The 22,799-nt window shown below is 38.2% G+C and overlaps 2 protein-coding genes across 4 annotated transcripts in view; one reads left to right on the top strand and one right to left on the bottom strand.

Annotated features, from left to right (window-relative positions):
* cep89 (centrosomal protein 89) overlaps positions 1 to 22,799 on the top strand; it is a 72,145-nt gene that overhangs the window by 38,121 nt on the left and 11,225 nt on the right. For all 3 annotated transcript variants that reach the window (XM_055206071.2, XM_055206084.2, XM_055206078.2), the window contains one exon: positions 19,342 to 19,511. In XM_055206071.2, the coding sequence (XP_055062046.2) occupies positions 19,342 to 19,511 (170 nt within the window). The remainder of the gene's footprint in view (positions 1 to 19,341; positions 19,512 to 22,799) is intronic.
* On the bottom strand, positions 1,716 to 19,348 carry LOC129445020 (E3 ubiquitin-protein ligase RNF182). The gene is made up of 2 exons (XM_055206093.2): positions 19,201 to 19,348; positions 1,716 to 3,071 (listed from the first exon to the last, which is right to left on the bottom strand). Exon 2 carries the CDS (start codon positions 3,058 to 3,060, stop codon positions 2,284 to 2,286), a length of 777 nt encoding a protein of 258 aa, XP_055062068.2. The 5' UTR covers positions 3,061 to 3,071; positions 19,201 to 19,348; the 3' UTR covers positions 1,716 to 2,283.

A 22,799-nucleotide genomic window follows, 5' to 3' on the forward strand; every position in this document is an offset into this window, starting at 1 on the left:
CAATCAAAAGAGAAAGGGGAAATGCAATGAATTTCAGCTCAATGTACAGTATAGAAAATGTAAAGAAACATCAATAGTTTAATGTTCAAGGAACAGTATGTAAGAAATTTATATCAATTAATCATAAAATGGCCCTGATATGTCACTAGACATTAAGAAATCATTTTCATTTCAAATACTGACAACAGTGATCCGGCCAGGATATAGTCATTTAAAAAGTGGAGTTGCAGCCCTCAACTGATGTTTATGTTGTCATTTTGTGTATTGACCACCAGTTGTGTGATTGCAGTACCAGTTTTAGCCACAAGTTTTGTGATTGCAGTACCAGTTCTGCCCACAATCCCACATACTGTTCCTTTAAATATTGATCATTATGTGAATGAATAACATTCAGAAAATGTAATCTTCAGAATTTAGTTAATTCAAGTTAAAGGTGGTGTTTGTACATTTTACATCTAGTGTTGAGATTGCGAAATTGCAACCAACAGCTCGCCTCTCAATTTCAAAATGCATATGGTAGCCGCCATAGGACAAACATGTCGTCATCTGAGGCAACGTAGGGACCAAATGCGCTCTGTAGAACAGTTTGTCCATTTCTTGGGTGTGTAAACTTATTTTATTCCATTTCATTTTATAGTCATGTCACGAAACTACATGTGAAAAAGCATTTTCACATTTTGTTGTCAGTGAGAGCATGGCCATAGCCAGCTATGAGGTCACAGTGGTCCGGACCTCTGTAAATGTTTCATATTAAGAAAATTATAGTTCTCTGAATTATTTATTAGTTTTTCAAAGGGATTTATATTGTCATTTACGTATATAATTAAGTTTGGACAGTTTACTGTATAGTTTTGTATTAAATGACGGAGATTGAATTCACAGTGTTGCCAGATCCCATTATTAAAACCCCATTCCCCTTTTTAGACATAGTTTTAACATAGTTATTTCATTCAATTTATGAGTAAACCTTTAATAAGTGAAAACATTAATAAGATCACTAAACAAAGTTCTTCTTTAGTATCTTGTAAAGTTCTTGTTCATATAATATTGCTTATTAAAAGGATTACAATAATAAGCATTGTTGCATGAAAACTAAATAAATAATTCAACCCTAGTCAATAGTCCCAGTTTATCCCCCAAACCCCACAGAAAGGTTAAGACAGAATACATTAGATCAAAGATAAAAAGTAAAGTATTTTTGAATGTACTAAAACATATATCATATGAAAGATCAGACTCTGTGCTTTCAAAGAAAAAAATTCTATCCTACCTTTATATGAGTTAACTCTTCAATTGTGGGGAAAGAGTTAAATACTAGCAAGTACTTTGTGAGTTATGTGAAGTTGTAAAGTTATGCTACAAATAAACTAATGAACAAATAAACTAATTAAAAGTTAAGGTCTACTTTAGTAGGACTTCAGTGCACCTGAAAGTATATACAAAATGGCAGTAATACTTTAATTGATTTTTAGGTATATTGAAAATGGTATATAAGCTACAAAATTAGTATGCAAAAATAGTACATTTTACGAAGTGTATTTAAAAAAATTTGTATTTTTGTGCACTTTTTCACATGGATAACATTTGTTAACTTGTACCCCCCCACCTCACTAATTTTAAAACCCTGGCTACGGCCATGAGTAAGAGAGAGAGCATGTTAGGCCTTTTTAAACAGATGGACAGAACAACAATGTGAATCAAACTTTTTTATTTGAATTCCTTCTAACCCTAATGGATTCCCACACTTTCATTTCGTAATACCTAAAAGTCTTTAACCAGACACATTTGATCAGTCTCAAGCCAGTTCTGCTCATTGAGCCTTATTATGGTGACTGAGTGAATCAGGATGTGTGCTATATTTCATAGCAATGAGAATTATCCACTGTAAAACTATTTTTATGGACCATCTGCTCTGCTTTGCAATACACATTAAGCTTCCCTCAACTCTTCTTTTAATAAACTCTTACCTGCGTATCACATTTTGATCTCCATTGAAAATATTTTGGGTCAGATGTTTACTTCACAGTGTCTGAGCTTGAAGGGTGTTTGTAGAAACTATTTAAGCTAATAGTTTGCCCTCCAGTTTGACCTTTCTGTTTAATACTTGACCATCCTCTTATCAAAGCTGCTTGTGCACATCCCTTTTAAAGCCGGATCGCACCGTTTGCATTTCAGAGCAAGGACATTGAGGGACTATTCTGATGTAGAGTGTTTTTTCTTATCTCCTCTCAGTGTGGTAAGATGAAGAAGCTTGTGGTTTTTCATTGGTGAATTTCATTCCAGTCACCCCCTGTTGGAGCAATCGCACATGCCCTGGCACAGACACTGGCAAAAGCCGTAGACTAGACAGACCGTGAGACTGGACGGCACCAAGCTCACACACACAATTCCCAGAGTCACTCTCTGAATCACTAGCAAGTAGATGCCAAGCGGCAACGAACCAAAGTAGAAAAAGCCCAACAGCCACACCAGGACTCGTGGCACATGATTACAGAACTTGGAAAGTGCGTCTTGGTCCACCGTGCCGCTGTTGGATGCTACAGAGACAGAGTCTTGACTGCGGTCGCCATAGTAATCAGAACTGCCATTTTGGCTTGGCGAACGTTGCTGGTCCCGCTGCACCTCCATTATGGTGATCACCAGGCAGTTTGATGAGTCGTGGGAGGGGCTCTCATTGGAGGACAGGCTCTTAGGTGTCAGCACTACTTCCTTACTGTGGTCTGAGCTCCAGGACTTGTCCCGCACCGCCAGACGGGACATGATGTTTGAGTCATCTGGGAGTCCGGCCACTTCGTATTCGCTGACCTGTGTTTCGTGACGGCAAAACGGGCAGCTGATGGAGCTGGAGCCGTCGCCCATGTCCAGGATCTTATTGAGACATCTGGCGCACACACGGTGCAGGCAGTCCAGAATCTTGGGCCTGCGGCTGTGCGCATTAAATCGCTGGTAGCAGATTTTGCACTCCAGCTCATCGTTGGCGGTGCCGTTGAGGCTGGTGTTCGCGTCAGCACTGGCATTGGCAGGGTTGTCCTCCGATCCAGCCTGAGCACAGCTCATCATGGCCTCATGCTCTGGGAAATAGGAACAGGATGTACGCATATGAGTTTCACACACAAATATGACAACATGCAAAGTTAGAATGATACAGTATAGGAATTAGCTTATGGCATACTTCAGGAATCTACATATTTACCAGCAGATTTATGACACACTGTGTATGCGTTTTCCTTTCATTGTTATCTTTTAAGCATTAAATAATAGTAAGTTACCATTTGAATGACTGTAAAAAGGATTTACATCATCTCCTTTAAACCAAAATAAGCTGGCAATAAGGATGGGATGGTCAAAGCTGTGGGTTTTAACACAGTGTCACTCTAATATACTAACACCAGTGCTACTAAGTTTTCATACTCAAGCTTCTTATTGTGCTACGTGTTTCTCACAGTCAACTCTCTAAGGATTTAATTAGACTGCTTTGTTAATTGCTGTTTATGAGATTAATTACGGAAAGATTTGTGGTGATTTTTGCCTCATTGTCTTGGGAAGTCAACTGGTTTTCGTCTCTCTAATGTCACCATGTTATTCTGAAGGAAAAGATGCAACAGTTGTAGTAATGACATATAGGCCTTTGGGCAAAGAACATGCTGCTCCGGCGCACAGACCTTTCTCTTTTATTAATGACAACAATGCCACTGCATAATTGTATTTCAAAGAGGAACGAGAGAACTTGTTTTGGTTTGCTGGATAAAGAAATATAGCCACGATGTCAATTAAAGAACAATAAAGAGACATTACGGGCTGCTTATGATTTAGGCTATATTAGTATAGCCTTTTAAGATCACAGATTAACACAGTCACTGTTTCCAGTCCCTGTTATGTTGTACGCTACAAGCCTTTTGTCAGTATCTGAGAAAAATCCTTCAAATGCCTTTAACTGTTTAGATTTTGCTACGTTTGAGAACACTTATGAGCATCGATTAATGTCGTCATGGAAAAGTACTGCTGTATTTGTGAATCCAGTAGGGTTTCCTCTGTCTGTCTCTTATTCACTTTCTCTTGGCAGTAATCACATAAGCAGTTTTCACTTGCATTTTCAGAAAACTGTTTTGCTCTAATTTCTCTTTCTCTACTGAAAGGTCATCTTATTTTACATTTCAAATCCAATATAAGAAGCTCATTTGTAACATAAATGGACAAAACTAATTTCGTCATTGTAACTGTATCACCAAAAAGCTTTAAAATAGAGGCCTAATGAATGTCATAATGAATCAATAATAAATGTCACGTCAACCATTTCATGTTACTCAGGACAGTAAAATGTTGACATATTTGGTGGAGCAATGTTCTGAAGAATGTGCACAAATGTCTTTGAAAGAACTGATCTGTATATTTTTATTACACGGCTCGTTGGAATGCTTGATTCTGATTGGCCAGTTGCAACATTTTCAAGTTTCTTATTCCCAGATAAAAACCACTCAAAACTAATAACACACAGTAACCTGGATGCTGCATATAATTTTTAGGTACAATTTAATATTGCAAAAAATTGTTTTGGAAAGTTACATTTAAAAGTAGTGCATTACAATATTAAGTTTCTCCCAAAAATTTTTACTAATTGCGTTACTTAGTTACTTTCCATGAAAAAGAAATACTTGCGTTACTTTTAAGTTACTTTTTCTTACTTGGCTGAGACTTGATCTCTTTTAGGCCCTGCAGGTGTTTTATATGACTAAGTAGTTCCGCATTCAGTATTTTTATCGCAAAAATGTCAAGCTCTGCCCTCCTGTCTTCGTTTCTGACTCAAACTGTTCTCGCTCAGGCGCGCACGCATAGAGTGCGTAATTCTACGTTAATACGTTTAGTTTAATTCAGTATACTATTTTTTATAAAACAAATAAATTAAACTGAAAATTAACTCGCATTACTTTTTTAAAAAGTAACTCAAATATTAATGTTTACATTTATAAAGCAATGCGTTACTTTACTCGTTACTTCAGAAAAGTAATATTATTATGTAATGCATGTTACTTGTAATGCGTTACCCCAACACTGAATATAAATATATATTTTAATAACATATATGATGTTATATTTACACATGATTAAACCAAATAGCGTGTTTGAGACATTTGAATGTCTTGTCTTATCTTACAGGTTTTTCTCATGGAAGGTCTGCATTCGTTTAAAAAGTATTTGTCAAATCAATATTTAATGTTCCTTACTTAACTTATGAGGTAAATAGCCGTGTAATAAGCTGAATGATGCACAGGCAGCAGGTTGTTATCGTGAAATAAGCCCCTTCAGTTACATACATTGAATTTAAATGTGCTATGAAATTGAAGTCCATTATCCCTTTACATAAAGGCTCACAGCTGAACAGAAGTGTCGGAAGCACACTTGTTAGAGAATCGCGTTAGGTTATGGGTGCAGTCCCAGGAAACACACATTGAATTCAAGCTATTAATTTTATCTTTATATTATAAGTAGCTTTGGACAAAAGTGTGCCAGATGCATGAATCTAAGTGTGACAGTTTCTTCCCCTATCTCCGTGGCACAAAAACTAATCCCAAAGAGGATTTCTTAGCTGCTCGTTAAGTGTAATCATTCAGTGTTTTCTATCCAACCATTTTTCTTACGCTTACAGTGACATTCATTTAGTTAACAGGAAAGAACGTGTTTCTAAACCTTTCAGACTGGAGAGTTAACAAATAAATAAAATGGTGTTTTGTTATTGCCTTGTCTCCACATGGCAAAGCAGACACACGGCAATGTGCAGTTGTTTTGTAAGCACAGATATGGGCACAGTTTGATTATTTTATTTTTCTGTTATCTTAAGCCCTTCCTATGAAGACTGAGTAACAAAGCACACAGCAGCTAATGGTGAGCTGTCTACAGGTTCTACAGAGATAAAACACAAGCACTGCTGTGGTTTAGACACACAGCACATATTTCTAAAGCATTAAGCACTTGCAGTATTCATGCTGCTCTTTAACAACAACTGGATATATGCAGTCTGTGTATGTACACTGTTAGATTTTTCTTTGTATTTTAATTTTACTGTAACTTACTGACAGCACTATTTCCAATAAGTTACTGTAATAGTTTTTTTACAGTAACATAACTTTATAAGTGTATTACAAAGTATAATTTTTTTTCCACAAAAATGGTTCAACATAGATGTCTTACTTATTCAGAGGAAAATTTCCATCTCTGATCATCATGCTCCTGCATAGCTCAGTGGTACAGCAATCCCTTAGCAGCGCAAAAGGTCACGGTTCAAACCCATTTTCTCAATCGATTGCACAAATGCCTTTTTTTCCTGAAAGCCATTTTGTGAAACTTGAAAATGTGAAACTGGCGGGCAACTTTAAAAAAAAAAGACTGGTGGGGAGTGAGTTACTATTATTGTCAATGTCTGTTAACATGACAGAAGTTGTCCTGTTAAGTGGAAAAATATCCAATTCATTTAATATCTCCAATGGCATGAAGCAAGCCTGTGTCCTTGCTCTGGTTCTCTTTAACCTGTTATTCACCTAAGTTCTGCTAGACACTGTGAAAGACCTGAACTTGGGTATGTTTATTAGGTACCGTCTTGACTGATTAATCTTCGATCTCCGCCGTCTGGCTGCCAAAACAAAGACACTAGAGAGGCTCATCACAGAAGCTCTCTTTGCAGATCACTGTGCTCTTGTGGCACACCAAGAGAACCATCTTCAGACCATCGTAGACAGATTCTCTTTAGCAATAAAGCTCTTTGGCTTAACTATTAGCCTCAGCAAGACTAAAGTTTGCTCACAGCCTGCACCAGGGAAAGCTGTAGACCAGCCAAGCATCACCATTGATGGCACTTAGCTTTCAAATGTCACCACCTTCAAGTACCTGGGCAGCAAAATTTTTAGTGACCTACCGAGCTTATAGTGTACATAGAAGTGGTCCTCGCATCGCTTCTGTATGGCTGCAAAACATGGACGCTATACCGGAGACATATCAAACAGCTGGAGCAGTTCAATCAGTGCTCTCTCTGGTCAATTATGAAGATCCACTGGCTGGACAAAGTTACCTTCCAAGGAAACCTGGACAAAGCTGGCTCAACAAGCATTGAAGCCACGATTCTGAAAAAGCAGCTCAGATGGTCTGGCAATCTTATCCGCATGGACCCGCAGAGGATGCCAAAGGAAGCATTCTTGGATCCAGACACCGGGGGCGCCCAAAGAAAAGATTTATCCTTAAGTTACATCTGAAATGGGCTGACTTGAATCAAAAGGAGTTGGAGCTCGCTGCCCTTGATAAGGGCGGCTAGGGCACCCATATAAAAAATGCAGACAATTCATTCGAAGAGGACTGTCGTCACCATCTTGCAGCTGCAAGAGAGCGTAGGCACAAAGCAGCTGCTGCCTTTGCCCAAAATACTGGCAAACTTTGTCCCCTTTGCAACCGCTTTTGTGCTTTTGTCCTTGGGCTTCAAAGCCACTTGAGAATCCACAGATGACTGAACAAAGATTTGTCATTCTGGAATACGAGAGACTCCCTGAACAATGCAGATTAAGTGTTTTTCACGTTACATGTTTTTTTTTTTTTGCTTTGAAGCTTCGGTAGTACATATTCTACTTTCTTAGAAATGCAGAAATAGGAACTGTTTGTGTCTGTTTGCATTTTTATTATGTCAAGGACCATTTATCATATGGACTTCACGCGTGGCAGGTATGTTGCTGGGGACCCAAGGGGTGAAGAGTTAATGAACTTTTAATAAACTACAATACAGCACAAACCAGAAGCGACACGCCTCATGTGGGAGGGCTTAAATGCTCTGAAAACGGACACTGTACTAGTGATACAAAACACAGGTCTGTTAAGAGCAATACGTTTAATAAGGTAACCTAACATTTTTCTAACAAACAAATCAAAGTTCAAAATACTTTCCATATCAAGTTTGTCATTAGGATGTCATTTGAAAAAGGGTAGGGGTGTGCCCCGGCATCCTGGCCAAACTTGCCCATTGGCCTACTAATCATCCCCATATATACTAATTGGCTTTATCACTCTGTCTCCTCTCCACTAATAAGCTGGTGTGTGGTGGGTGTTCTGGCGCAATATGACTGCCGTCGCATCATCAAGGTGGATGCTGCACATTGGTGGTGGTGGTTGAGGAGATTCCCCCATTCATATGTAAAGAGCTTTGAGGTCTGCAGAAAAGCGCTAAATAAATATAACAAATTATTATTATTTTTTATTTATTTACTGGCCCCCAGACCATATGTTGGTGACCTTTCCTCTTCATTAGATCAATACAGAAGATATTTTGCAGAAACCCCAGTACTCATATAATGAATGTCAATGGATCCGCCACTTTGAGAGCTCAAAAGCAGACATATCCAATACAAACGTACTCTCCATGACTCCTGGTGACATATTGACGTCTTTTGAAGCAAATCGATCGCTTTTTGCAAGAAATTGAAGGTTATTTACAACATTATTAGTGTTAATGCAGAACCTCTACCAAGCAGGAAGTCCGCTTTACATTCGAGGCGCGATCTCATGGTTTTTGGTGGCAAACCAGTCTCTGCACCATCTATAGTGCGGGAGCATAAAGAGGTTCTGCATTAACGCTAATAATGTTGTCAAAAAAGAATATTCGAATCTCAAAATTGAAAATTGAATGTCAACCAATCGAACGAATATTAACGCAATCAAATATTCTGGTCCAGCCCTAGTGTACACAGTGTTTCCATAAGCCAAATCATCTTACCTTAAGATTAAGCGCAACAGTTTAAAAGTAGTCCAATCTTGCGGGAGCCATCAGACATGGCAGCCATTCTGCAGAGACCTATTTCAGCCTTAAATGGCTGTTAAGGTTGCCTCTGCGAATTAATATTATTCAAAGGTAGATGCAATGGAGAAACTCTATTTGTTATACATATGCTAAATACATGGTCATCTTATTTTTTACTGCAGTACCACTACTACAACAGACACTACAGTACTAATACCACAAATGTCCCAAAGTACAATGTTAGTGTAAATTACAAAAAGTAAAAAAATGCCCATAATGCAGTACATGTTACAGTAATAAACTGTAATGAAATATTATAGTAGTTTTTTTGGGGCATTTTGTGGTATGAACTGTAGAAGTTAAAGCAAAGTTTAAGAGTGTGTGATCAAAAGCTTGCGTAGATGTCAGTCGGAGTCCTTTTCATCACATCCACAAACACCCACAGCATTCATTAAGTTGCTTTCAAGTGCAATCACTTCAACTTCTTAAATTTAGCCTCACTCGACTTGCTCTCTGGAGACCTGAGAATCCAATGTCAATCCAATTACTTACACTTTTTGTGTGGGAAACAAAATGAGGGGCTGTGAGTGATTACCTGTTTTAATAATATAGATGATAAAGATATAGATGATGATGAATTTGAAAATGGAGGCTTACTGGATCCTCTGTTGGCACATGATGCTGTGCTACTATTTTAGTATTTAAGGCTGTGCTTTTATTCTACATTACTAATTCAGTTTTACAAAGCTGGATGTGCATGTTGTTATATAACTAACAAATGACTCAAGCTAAATTTCTACAGCTATATGAGCTATCAACGTGAAACTGATTATCTGGAGCATTTGGCTTGACAGGGTTTAAACAAAAGGGGTAATGGTGGGGGTCTGCGAAACCCTATACATCCGTATTTTCAGCAATTATGAACCCATTTTGTCAAGGGCATATTCTCAATAAAACACAAGTCTTAGCTCGTCTTCTCATAACTGCGAAATTTAATACGAACATTTGTTTACTAATAATGTTATACTGCATCCGTTTTATTGAACGTGATCATTTACCTCATTAGTTTGGACAGTAACTCTTCTGAGCAGAGACACTAATGTCTATGTAACATCTTTATTACTTGCACTTTCACAGTACAGGAAATTACATTGACAATCACATTTGTTTAGTCTTCTACAAAAACAACAAATAGATGAAGGGTTGTTATGTGCTTTTGAGCAGTTTTGTTCATACACAGAGAGATATGTACCAAGAGGTTAGTAAATGTGTTGTGTTTCTTTTACTTATTCAGCAAACAGTCTGTTGTATTTGAATCACTTTAATAATAATACAGATACCTCTGTGGCAGACATTTCTAAGCAATCATTTTGCACTCCTCAACAGAACACTCCTCATTTTATTAATGCATACACTAACTTGGTTATTAATCTATGGCAGCTTTAAATTAAAATGAGTTCTGAGCTTCATTCTTTTTAACAAATCTTTAGCTTGTTTATTCAAGTTTTGTGTATGTTTTAACTGTAAGTCACGTCTGTCTGAGTAAGCACATTCTCTTGGCCTGTATCTCCAGCCAGTGAAAAGGTGTTGCCTGTTTTCTCTGCACATTTAGCTACCTACCTTTAAATACTATACACGTATGGCTTAATAGATTAACACAGGGATTGGTTATAAGAATGTGAAATTAAAAACCGTACAAATGTTTAAACTTTGAAAAAATCTTTTCACTCTGAGGTCTCCATTTTGTTCACAATACATGACGGAAAAAGGTTTCAGTCAAAACCTGCTATATTAACACTACAGCAAGGTAAACATCATAAACACGTCTTAATCAGTAGATTGTAAAATTATGTAAAACCAAAGACGGGAGTTTTATAAATGCACACATATAGCATGGGGTATGGCGGTATGGGGTCTTGACACCTTAATTTCAAGAACATCAGCTTCTGCTGTACAGCCTTTTCAATATGAACCAGAGAGTAACATAAATGATGAACAATACAAAAAACATACATGAAAGGTGATCAAAATAAAGAGAGGTAAGAAGGTGAGATTGGGCAGTAGAACATTCTCACTTGAAAAACTATGGGGGATACTATTAATATTTACTATAAACTGTAGTAATAGTTTGCGATTGACCTTTACACATCATTGGCCCAAAATGCAATATGCATGAAGCATAATGGTGGTCTATACAGCTTAAAATTAGTATTGCGTGTTTGAAGTAATTAAAATATTTAGGGGGGAGGGTATTCATGCATTCTGACTTACTAACACAGTTTAAACGTTGGTTTCCTCATGCTAAACAAATGCAAAGTGTCAAAAAAGCAGTTAGACATGTTACAAGTATTTCTGTGCCGAATGCAGGTCCAGCTGATGTTTCAGGGGTAAGCCATAGAGGATCACTTCTTTTTATGTGCACTTCCCCAGAAAAAAACGCCCACATGTCAATTAGCGGGAGAGCGAGAACCGAGGACTCTAAGTTACAGGTATCACAACTTTGTTTTTTATCAAGAATCAACAAGGGCACGAAAGAAAAATTGTGTTTTTGGATGTAAGGAGAAGAAAGCTGGCATTACGAAACAATGGATATAGTTTGTTTATCCGGGGTAGCAGTAGAGTTTTGCGTGTGTCTGTTTAACGCTGGATTTCATTCAAAAGTCCCAACCGGGTCATAAATTGCAGTCAGACTTTTGTGACCATGTTGGTAATAGTCGTGTCAGTAAATATTATATAAACAACACGAACATGTAGCGATTCATAAGCTGTTTTGTATACAGTGTTGCATGACTCGTGACTCGCTCCTCCCGCAGCTAGTAACTCCTCCTTCCGATTTTTTTGTACATTGTTGGAAAGAATCGGTAAAGCTGATCTGTCTTTTATAAATCTGATAAAACTAAAGACTCTTCAGGGATATGAAGGAGGTAATACTACTCTATAGGTACTCCAGATTAACGTTAGATACACAGAAACAACTTGTGATATGGGAGCTTTAATGTGTTTCTATCAATGGATTTCTGTAGTTTAGTCAATTATAAAGTATTACAGCATACAAGTCTTCATAGTCGAGGTACCCTTTAAAGAATGTACTTGTGACTCAACTGAACCCATCTCACTTCAAGGTCTAAACAGTAAGAGATTCATGTATTTTACATGTGTGACTCTATAAAGCGATTTAAAGGAAATTAAATTATACAATGGCCAGTTTCAGTGTGGGTACAGAAAGCAGAGTTATGCATATGTCAGTAGACGCGTTTGCTGTTTGGCCTTGTTGAAAGTCAGACTGAAGGTCTGCACAGCTAATCTGTTCTGCCAGCTAAAATAATTGGATCTGCACAGTATGTCAAAGCATTGATTAGGACCATGTCATCATTTCTGTATGGTTACGAAGCGAGAGGGAGAAATATATTTGGCACCATACAAGAATCCTTATGTGAAGACTGGTAAACATTTGTTTCTGCTCATCAGCTCCTGTGAAGGGGATTAAATGTGTCTGTGTGATGTGTAACTAATAACTGTTGTGTTGGTTATATTTGTGCATATTAGGAAGGAATTTACATTATAGCTATATAAAAGAATAGTAGTGCAATACATGTTTGAGATTTATTCACTTTAGGTAAGATAAAATGCATTCTTACTTCCTACCTAAATGTGTAAAAAACGGACTGTTTCTTGCTTTTTGCTGAATCACCAGTAAAGGAGGACAATTTGATTCCCTGCAAGCTCCAGGTGCATTAACAAGTTGTTGGTACTGTGTGTGTTTATTTTGCATCTTATCAACCAGTTTATCTATTATACCCGAGTACTCACTCCTTGCACACGCATGGCCAACTAATATACATGTAAGGCTCAGGTAGTTTTGTAGGTACTGTATGTATTAAATACGTTTAGAATAATACATCAAGCCTAAAAGATTTAGTGAATTAAAGTTTAACCTCCAACACCCTGCAGATTAGATGGGTATAGGCCAGATGGATGAAATTTAATCTGGATAAGATTATTAATTCAGGTTTGTCTTTCTGTAGTCTCCAGTGATACGAATGATCTAATACACTGATCTCTGTATTCTCCTACCTTATAATGAGTGACAGTAAGTCTAAAAATCTTCAGACTTCTTACTCAAACAGTGCAGGCAGAGTAAAGATGCCATAGATCCCGTATTCAGCCTGTTTGTAAGTAACAAGTCCCTAAGGGAAGTGGCTGCTGGCTGTGTGTGTGTGTTGTTTGCAGCAGACCTAACTCGCAAGTCTCTAAGCGAGGCTCTTGGCTTCAAAGATGCTTTTGTTACCAAGATTTGAGGAAAAAGCTGTGTATGTTTTGTGTCTAAGTGGATGCTGTGTGGGAGGTTGGGAATAGATCGAGGTAAGGTACCTAAAAACCTGCATTTGTTATGCTATAATCTCTAAAGGCAAGGTCATTTGCAGTTCACTTGCACTTTAATATGTATACACGCTTATGTTCCTTGTTCAGTACATTATAAATAGACACACACAATCGTTTTAAAGGGCACCTATTAGACCTACCTTTACAAGGTGGTAATATCACTCATTATACTTAACGGAACCGGACCCTAGTGTGATTGTCCACCTCTCCTCTGCTAGGCTATTCTCACAGTACACTTTATAATCCCTCCCCGAGTATGATTGCGTCATTAAAAGATATGATTCTTTAAAAGAAAACTGAAAGATATCCACGATAGAGTTCATTATAATTGTGAGTTTATGGCTATTAGGTGTGTTTGAAATCATGCACACTGCCTAGATTGATTGGTTCATGACATCAAAGCAACACGAGAGCGATTGCAGAGCAGACTGTTCCTAATATGCTTTTAAATCTCGCCAAAACACACCTTATCTAAATGCCAAACACACCTTATCTGGGGTTGTTTAGGATGCGGTGACATTTGTGCTGCATGTATCAGAAGGTTTTACAGTAACAACTGTAAAGTGAACCGTGCCAGAGACCACCTCTGCAAAGCATACCAGTACATGCGGTATGGTACGCATAGAGTGAGTACACTCTAAGGGCCAATCTCATTTCTCTGTCTTACCCCTCTTAAAATTTTCCTTAAGACGCCACTCGATTACCGTTTGTGTCAACTTTCCATGCCGCTAACTGGCTGCTATGTCAACAGAGGCGACAAGCGTTGACATAAACAAAGAAGATATCGTCGTCTCAGGTTTTGATATCGATTGCCTGAGCTGAGCTCGACAAATAGTGCATAACTTAGCTGTTAGCTAGCGGCTTAACTAGCGATTCAAAACAAAAACATAACAAGTAAAGCCGCTTGAACATTTTATTAAAAGTATCATAAAACATGAGTGTCATAATATAACATCACTGCTGGAAATAACGTTACTTATATTTGGTCGACTCCTTGACAGTTTGACGTTCAGCTATAAAAAATGCCAGCACTCCTCAGAAATTTCTACGTTCACGTTTACCCCACGTAACTTCCGGTAAACTCCGCTAAGAATAAATAACAACAAAGTTCTTTAAACGTAGTTTATTTATATAACTAACAAAAAAACAATGCATAGATTACCTTGGAAACCAAAACATTTGTTATTTTCGACGACGAGGCATTTGTTCAAGACATCAGTCTAAACCGTATATAGCATGTCCAAAATGCCCCATTTGGGTGGGAGCAAAAACGTGTGTCTTTACCTTTAAATGCAAATGAGCTGCTACTGCTCATTCCCTTACTGAAAGAGACAGTGAGTGCTTCCAGTTAAAATAAATCTGATTCCTGTGAATACAGTCTGAGACACTAGTATTTCACTATTGAAATATTATGGGCAGTGTAGAACTCCCTTAGGGCAGAAACTATAGTAATGCAGGACTGTTAGTCAGTGGCTGTGGGAGGGGCTTTGTCAGTGTGAGGTCACACTAACAAGGGAATCAAAACTGCAATGAGACTGCTTTTATTTAATGGGGATTAAAAAATAAGTATTGGGTGGATTTTTTTTCATTGTAGGATGTCCAAACACCTTGTAAAAGTGGATTTGGCATAATACATGCCTCTTTAGATCTAAGTTAAGATTCATTTGTTCATCAGAATCAAAAATTTCTGAACATGAGACATTGTTATTCATTTAATGATTCTCTGAAATCATCATTCAGAGCAGGCACCATAAGACGTCACTCGGCACTATGGGATTTTTAGGATTTAATCAAGGCCTCTCTTCTCATGGCTATAAATAGATAGGTTTTTGTCTCTGGTTGTGATGAAACAAGATGTTTATTTTCTAAGAAAACCTTTACCCAAGACTAAATTTTCAAACCTTAGGATCTTCTAAATATAGCCTATACCCAGTTTTACTATTAGTGAATTCTAAATCTCATTTCATTGACATCAATCTTCCCTACTTTCCCAAACATTGGGATACATAATGGCATCGAAATATAGGTGGACACCTCTCAAAAACACCACATGGTTTGGTTTCTTCAAACTCTAGGACTTTCACAGCCTCCTTCTAATAAATGTCAAGACTCCAATCACACATTGTGAAGCTGATGAATGGTGACATATCTGCTGCTGATCTAAGCATCTCACAACAGTCGATTTACTGCAGCGGCTTCATTAATCTCAAGTACCTTTATAAAAATGCTTGCCTCTGACAGTCTCGCGCTGTATATAGTGGACATGTACACTCCCACTTAATATATTCGACACAAACAAACAAATTCAATATAGTGTGTTCACTAACAAACACAAAATTTCATGTATTTTTTTTTTAAACCTTTAGATGTAAAGGTTAATGCCTGAATGCTTGCCATTACTACATAATATAGTAACTTTTAACTGTAGCATAACTGTTGTTTAAGTCCAGTGCCCGGCCGCATGAAACTCCCCAAGTGAGGGTTTCCCTGAGGGAGAAAAAATCCCTGAGGTAAGGGATTTATTTAAGAGCGTTGCAACAAAGGTCTTAACGGTCACCCTTACCTAAGTGTTTATACTAAGTATTTTACGGCAGTCTCTGCCAAAACACGGCAGCGGAGACGCGGTTGCTGTAGTTACAAAATCTCACAGCGGTAACAAATCAACGCACGCAGCTCAACAGACGGCGGATTTGTGTACAATGAAACATCGCAAATAACAGACTGTAAAGTGCCGCATGTATAAAACCTCAAAGTAATTCAAACTGGAAACACTTTAGATTGACGGACGATCAAACCGCTATTAATACGCATTACTTTTCTCTAGGGATTATTTCAATCGTTAGAAATGCGCGTTGGTACTTCATTTTCTTAAATAACCATAAAATCAGCCATCGCATATGACGTTAAGGGACCTGTTATAGTCCCTTAAATTTTTAAGGGAAAATTGGACTTAAGGACTTTGTTGCAACGCATAGCAGAACTTAAGGTAATAATTTAGCATTTAAGGGTAAATACTTATTGACAGCCTTAAGGTTCACTTAAGGGTTTTTCTTGCAACCCATTTTTTATTAAGGGCACCCTTAACCTTATATTTAAGGGATTTCTTAGCTTAAGGACTTTCATGCAACCGGGCACAGGACTGTAATGCTACAAGCTGAAGTCGCTATCAGACACTTCGTCCTTGTGCATGCTCTAGGAAATTGTCCTAAAACAACAGCTGTGCTCACTATCCCAAACAATATGCTGCATCAAAACAATCTGTTGCAGTGTGTTTTTTAGTGCATCAATTTGGCAAGCTCCATTTTGCATCTTTGTCCTTGCCAGGTGTGAATATGAAATGTACTTATGTCATAGATATTGTATAATGTTAACTGCATTTATAGTCTATTTATTCAATATTTCTTGTGCAATGGTCTGGTTTGGGTTCTGGCTGCGCCTTTCCGTTTTTACAGTACGTTGGCCTTTCTCCAGTTTACCCACAATCCAAAGACATTGAGATTAGGTTAACTGGAAATACTGAATTGCCCTTACTAAAAAATATTGCAAATATTACAAAATAGTACAGACATTACTAAATACTTTGGACATTAGATTACTTCTTGCCAAGTTAAAGCCATAAAAGAATGTCATTAAAAATGGGGAAATATAAAGGAATTAAAAATTCTGCATATCATCCTCCAACTCAGCCTGCATTGAGATAAATGAAGTAAAATGAAAACTTTTCCAATATCAGGAGTTTCCAAGCAACCACTGGTTACAAAAGAAGTGTTCATTCAATTATAATACACAGATGTCTGTATTCATTTATGTATGTGCTTTATCTCAAAACTGAACTTGCCTATTCATGGGTTTCAGGCATGTGACTTGTTGGGCCCTATCTTGCAGCCAGCGCAATTGACTTTGTCAGTGACGCATGTATCATTCGTATTTTGCACCGGCGCACAGCGGGTTTTTTCCTCCACAGATGCACGTCGGCAAACTAGGGAATGAACTTGCGCTCCCTGGGCGTTTCAGCGCAAAAAAGGAGGCGTGTTCCGGCGCAAACCATTACTGTCGCTCGTGTAGCCAAAGTCGCCAAGCTTCCATTGAAATCAATGAGATCTGCTACTGCTAGTCGCTGCTAGTCTAAATGCAGCTTAAGACCTGCATTTTTTTGTTGTTTGCACCATAATACTTAAATCTATGTAACTGGAATCTGTTGTACACAAACATGGACAATTACACTGCTTCATGTTTAAAAAAAAATTGGTTATTTTATTTATTGGTTCTTCCTTACCCCAAAATAGCTGGAAGAAATCTGAAAAAAAGACAAACCAAAGCTCGGGTCTTAAGAGGTTAAACATAATAGTTTCTTCTTTCTCGGAAAAAAACAAGATAAAAAATTGAACAGGAAATCCAAATACAGAACACAATAACCTTCAGATGTGTTTGGCACACCGAAAAGCATGGCCATCCAAAAATAAACCAATAGAACAAACCAATATTTAGACTTGGATACTGTTGACAGTTTCCCATTGGACTCTGTACAGTTTCTTTAAATTGCATTTTTGGAATCACCTGGTCCATCTCTTGAGCCTAACTGCCTCCTAGAATAAGGCCACGAGTATTCATTTTTAACAACACCAGTTTTGGCACATCATTACGATGCTTCAGGAACATATATAGAGTTTGTAAGGACAAGCTCCATCATGGACAGCAAAGGCACTCCAAAGACAAAAAAAAAACGTTACTCAGACCACAACATCCATTTACTGGTTAGATATTAAAATTCTATGAGAAGCTCTAATTGACCCATGTTTTTCAAGTGAGAAGGGGCATAGCTTAAAAACAGTATAGACCTACCTGCTTTTACACTTGCATAACTACATTAGCACCACCTTCATAAATGTGCACATCACTTATTACAGCCCATTGAAAGAGAAGTATCATTGGCACTCCTTATTAGTTCTGTGGCTTGTCTGGTGACTTCTCAGAGTCTGACCACACCACTAATACCTTTCATACACTCCTGGGTCTCACTTATGTTTTAGACAAAGAGAGAGGCAGACAGAATAGCAGTAATTGAATGCTCATACACATGCACAGAAAGAGCTGTTGACTGAGACTTGTTTGTGTGGAGTGTTATTGATCAACAATGTGTGAGACAAAGATTGGACCTATGTGCTTTAATACCCCACTGAGTACAGTCAAGACACTCTCTGTCACACATATAAATCTTTTTCTCTCTGCGTGCTTATTCCCTGTACTATTAATCTTCTATTCATCACAAGGCATCTTAAAGAGAAATAAAAGAGAGAAAATATTGTCTATATGCACATGGCAAACTGTCATCACGGTTATTGTTCATCCGTTCATGCGAGTCTTGATCTCAGAAGGAAGCAGCAGAAATCATGTTTTATATAAGTAACAAAGATAAACAACTCTTGCTGTATTACTTTACATTTTGCATGCTTGACTTCTATCCTTCATCTTTTACTTGTCCTTAATATTTAATGTATTGTAACTTGGGTCACATCTTCCCTGGTGTATTTATGATCTGAACATATCTGACAACTCACGTCTACTCATGCTGCTGTAATTGTCTTTAAGACTATGAGTTACATCAACAGGTTGTCTCTCTTTGGAAACCACAGAAGCTGGGCAAAAATGTATGCGTGTTTGTTTATCTAAACAGCTTGCATCTGTTTTGGCGGCAGACAGGCCAACATCTGTTCCTCGCCCTGTCACAGCTGCCCTGTGTCTGCATTTGAGCAGTCACTGCAGTATCACTTCACACGCTGTAATGTGTTGAGGACTCCACATCATGCGTCTACGTTAACTGTTAAACGTACACTTTTTATTTAATTGTGTATATAGGTTTTCTTGATCTAAAAAGCTGAATCCAGATTATTTCTGCATAAAGGCTGATGACCAATATATTCACAAATAGTTGTATTACCTGTGTGAGTGTCACTTGTCATGCAGTGGTTAGACAGACAGATCAACTCACATACATGTTTCACCCTGTCCACACACACACCCCTACAAGCCCATAACGTAGTCTTTACCGTGCTGTGTGGTCTCTGGCTCTGACTCCTCCAGGGTTATTGTCCTTTGATTGTTTTTTTTTTTTGTTGTTTAAGTGATATTCCACTGTTCCTCAGCGCTCTCCACTGCAACTGTTTTCATCTCTCTCACCGCTGCCCTAGGTGTACAAGCGGCAAGCGTCAGCGAACGTTGGTGTGCTGGGTCGCCGTCTCCGCGAACAAGAGGAGGACTTTGCGGGGAAAGCTGCGAGTTATCAGCGAGAGATCGGGCACCTGCAGAGTCAACTCAAAGACAGACAGGAACAACTGCATGGAGCTCTGCAGCAGAAGAGGTGATCCTCTCTCTCTCCCTCACACACACACTTGCACACATAAATGCTCTGCCTCTCGCTTAGTGTGAATGGAGGGATGCAGCAGAAGAGGTGAGAGCAGTAGTGGAGCAGCTGTCACAGGAGCACAGACCAATAACAGGGAGAGAGCGAGAGACAGAAAGTGAGAGAGAGAGAGAAAGAGAGAGAGAGAGAGAGGAGGGGCTCTAGACAAGCAGAGACACAGCTGCAGACTCATCTGTCTAAATGTTCCTGCTCTCCTGCTTATGTGCTCTCCTAATTTAGTTCACTTTTCTATCATTTGCTTCTTTTCTCTCATATGACTGTGGTGCTATTCTTTAAAGGGACTGAAAATATGTTCATTTTCCTGCTCCCCTAGAGTTAAACATTTGATTTTTACCTTTTTGGAATCCATTCAGCTGGTCTAGCGGTACCACTTTTAGCATAGCTTAGCACAATCCATTGAATCTGATTAGACCATTTAGCATCATCATCAAAAATAACCAAAGAGTTTCGATATTTTTCCTATTTAAAACTTGACTCTTCTGTAGTTACATCTTGTACTAAGACCGACAGAAAATTAAAAGTTGCAATTTTCTAGGCAGATATGGCTAGGAACTATACTCTCATACTGGCGTAATAATCAAGGACTTTGCTGCTGTAACACGGCTGAAGGAGGCGCAATGATATTACGCAGCAGCCGAAAATAGTCCCCTTAGTAACTTTCAATGGCAAGGGACTATTTTCGTGCAGTGCGTAATATCACTACGTCTACTGCAGCCATGTTACAGCAGCAAAGTCCTTGATTATTAGCATTGCTAATTAGCATTATTAGCAATAGATATTTTGCTAAAGCTGTTTAGTTTAGTAAACAGCAAATCTTGTGTACGATTATCTGTTTGCAATAAAAGAGACAACTTGCGCTGCCGCTGAATAGCACCGAAACGATACGAAAAAACTTGATGCTGATTGATAAAGGGTTTATTTATTCTTCTGTCTCTGTATGGCTGTTTTTTTGTGCGTCACCGGTTAAGTGTGAATGACATGTGCAGCCTTGGAGCAGAAGAAAAAATACTTAAAAACCCTCTTAGATTCTTAGAAATTATTTCCACTTCAAGGCTAACAAAAGCCAATAGATCTTATGTGAACTTACAGTACAACCTTTCCAAGGTTGTTATGAGGCTGCACCTGTATATGAAAGAGTGCAGCTGGTGTCTGTTATTACGTCCATGTTTTTGTTATTAAAGGTGCAACTTTTTGAAGGATCTTTGACAGAAATGCAATATAATATACAATTATATTATCAGTGGTAGGGATGTGACTATAAATGCCGATATACACTAATAATACCTGGCCGAACTACTCTGAATCGCACAGCCGATATTGTGCACAGCTATTTCATGTACTATGGCTTTTGATCAGTAAGTCCTGATCGATCTGAAATCCCTGTTAGTTTGAGTCGTTTATAACATGCATTTGAAAAAGCAACACTCGTCAAACATAATCATTATAGATATTCTTTCTTATCATGAAAATAACTGAAAATGTTTGAAGATAAATATATGCTATTTCCTGGAGTTGCGTGTGTAATGCATAGACTGGTGTAATGGTTCTTCTTCGGCACATATTGAGAAGCATACCAAGCATCATAGGCTGATATATGGGTGCATCCCTAATCAGTGGTGCATACATTCCTTATATATTGAGCGCATTTTGTCCCTACGTTGTCTCAGACGACAACATGTTTTCCTGTAGGAGCTACCGTAGCTGCTCATTGCGTTTCGAAATTGAGCTTGGTTGCAATTTGTAATCACAATGCTAGATGCCGCAAAAAACACATTACACCATTAAAGAGTAACTAAACCCTAAACCAACTTTTTTTAGTTAATGTTTTGTAAGAATGGGGCTTTATTAGTGCTGTTCATTGATTTGATAAACTTTTGGACATATTGGTATAAATATATACAATATATGCCATGGTGTTAAAACGTCTGAGTGCTGCCCTCTTCAGGTTGAATGGTGACTACTGCAGTTAAATTTTCCAATTAGATGTTGCGGTACTACGGTGACATAAGTGGTACTACTTGATGTCAGCAGGTTGAAGCTCACCATGTCCTTGTTACGATCTCGCCCACACACTTGGTACGAGCTCAGTTCGTCCCCTCTATCTCCGTTGTGGTCTGCCCACTTTTCTTGCATTTTTCAAATATTGCCAGTGGGTGGAGTCAGGCTCTGACCAGGGGTTTAGTTACTCTTTAAATGGATAGTACGCCCATAAAAATTAAATCATTTTCTCATCCTCATGTTGTTCTAAATGTGTATGAATTTCTTTTTTTTTTTTGATGAACACAAAAGAAGATATTTTAATAAATGATGAAAAGCACACAATTGATTTTAACCATTGAATTCTATAGTAGTAAAAATGTATATGATGGAATTCAGTGGGTAATGTCAACTGTGTGGTTACCATAATTTATCACACATACTTCCATAATATTTGTTTTCCTACAATGGAAGTCAAATTTTTTTATGTGCTATTATGATGCTCAAAGAATAGTTTAGGTTATACAATTTTTGACTAGATTAATATTTTTCAAAAGTGTGTAAAATGTGTAGCCTGACGTTGTCATACTCAATTCTAGTCAGAATTTGAGTCTGATGTCGCTCCATTGAGCTAAAATTATGAGGCGTGTCTCAACCGAAAAATGCCTCTGCACTCAATTGGATAGACCTACGACCAATCAGAGCAACGGAGTGTGTGATGTTGAAATGGCGTCTTTAGCAGCCTGACCGAACTGCTAGTAATTTCGCTACAATGACACTAACATTGTGATTATAATAAGTCTGAGTTAGCGAATGTACATCAACACCTATTATGTTTACAACATTTCGTTTATATCACAACATGAAGTATTTACTAAGTCATGGAGTATGACTATCTCTTACCATTTGTACGTTAGGTGAACTTCATCCACGACGATACCCTACGTTGGCTTGAAAATATTGGAGCCTAGCATGTCCCTCCAATTATTCAGCAACCACGACTCCGGGCTTCCGAAAAGAAGCTGGCAACGACCGCTAATTATATCCATCTCGTCGTGCACGCAGAGTTGCATCGCCATGATAAGGTTGCCCATTTCAGTTGCGACCAACCTTTGCCGAATCCCATAGGAAGGACGGCAAAAACATCAACAAATGCCCTGCTCGCGTTTCTCTGTTCCTCTTTTAAAATCAATGCTCTGTCGATATCTGTTAGAACAGACTCAATGTCAGAATCCACACAACTGAACT

The sequence above is a fragment of the Misgurnus anguillicaudatus genome, chromosome 21 (genome assembly GCF_027580225.2).
Source record: "Misgurnus anguillicaudatus chromosome 21, ASM2758022v2, whole genome shotgun sequence".
NCBI classification, from domain to species: Eukaryota; Metazoa; Chordata; class Actinopteri; order Cypriniformes; family Cobitidae; genus Misgurnus; species Misgurnus anguillicaudatus.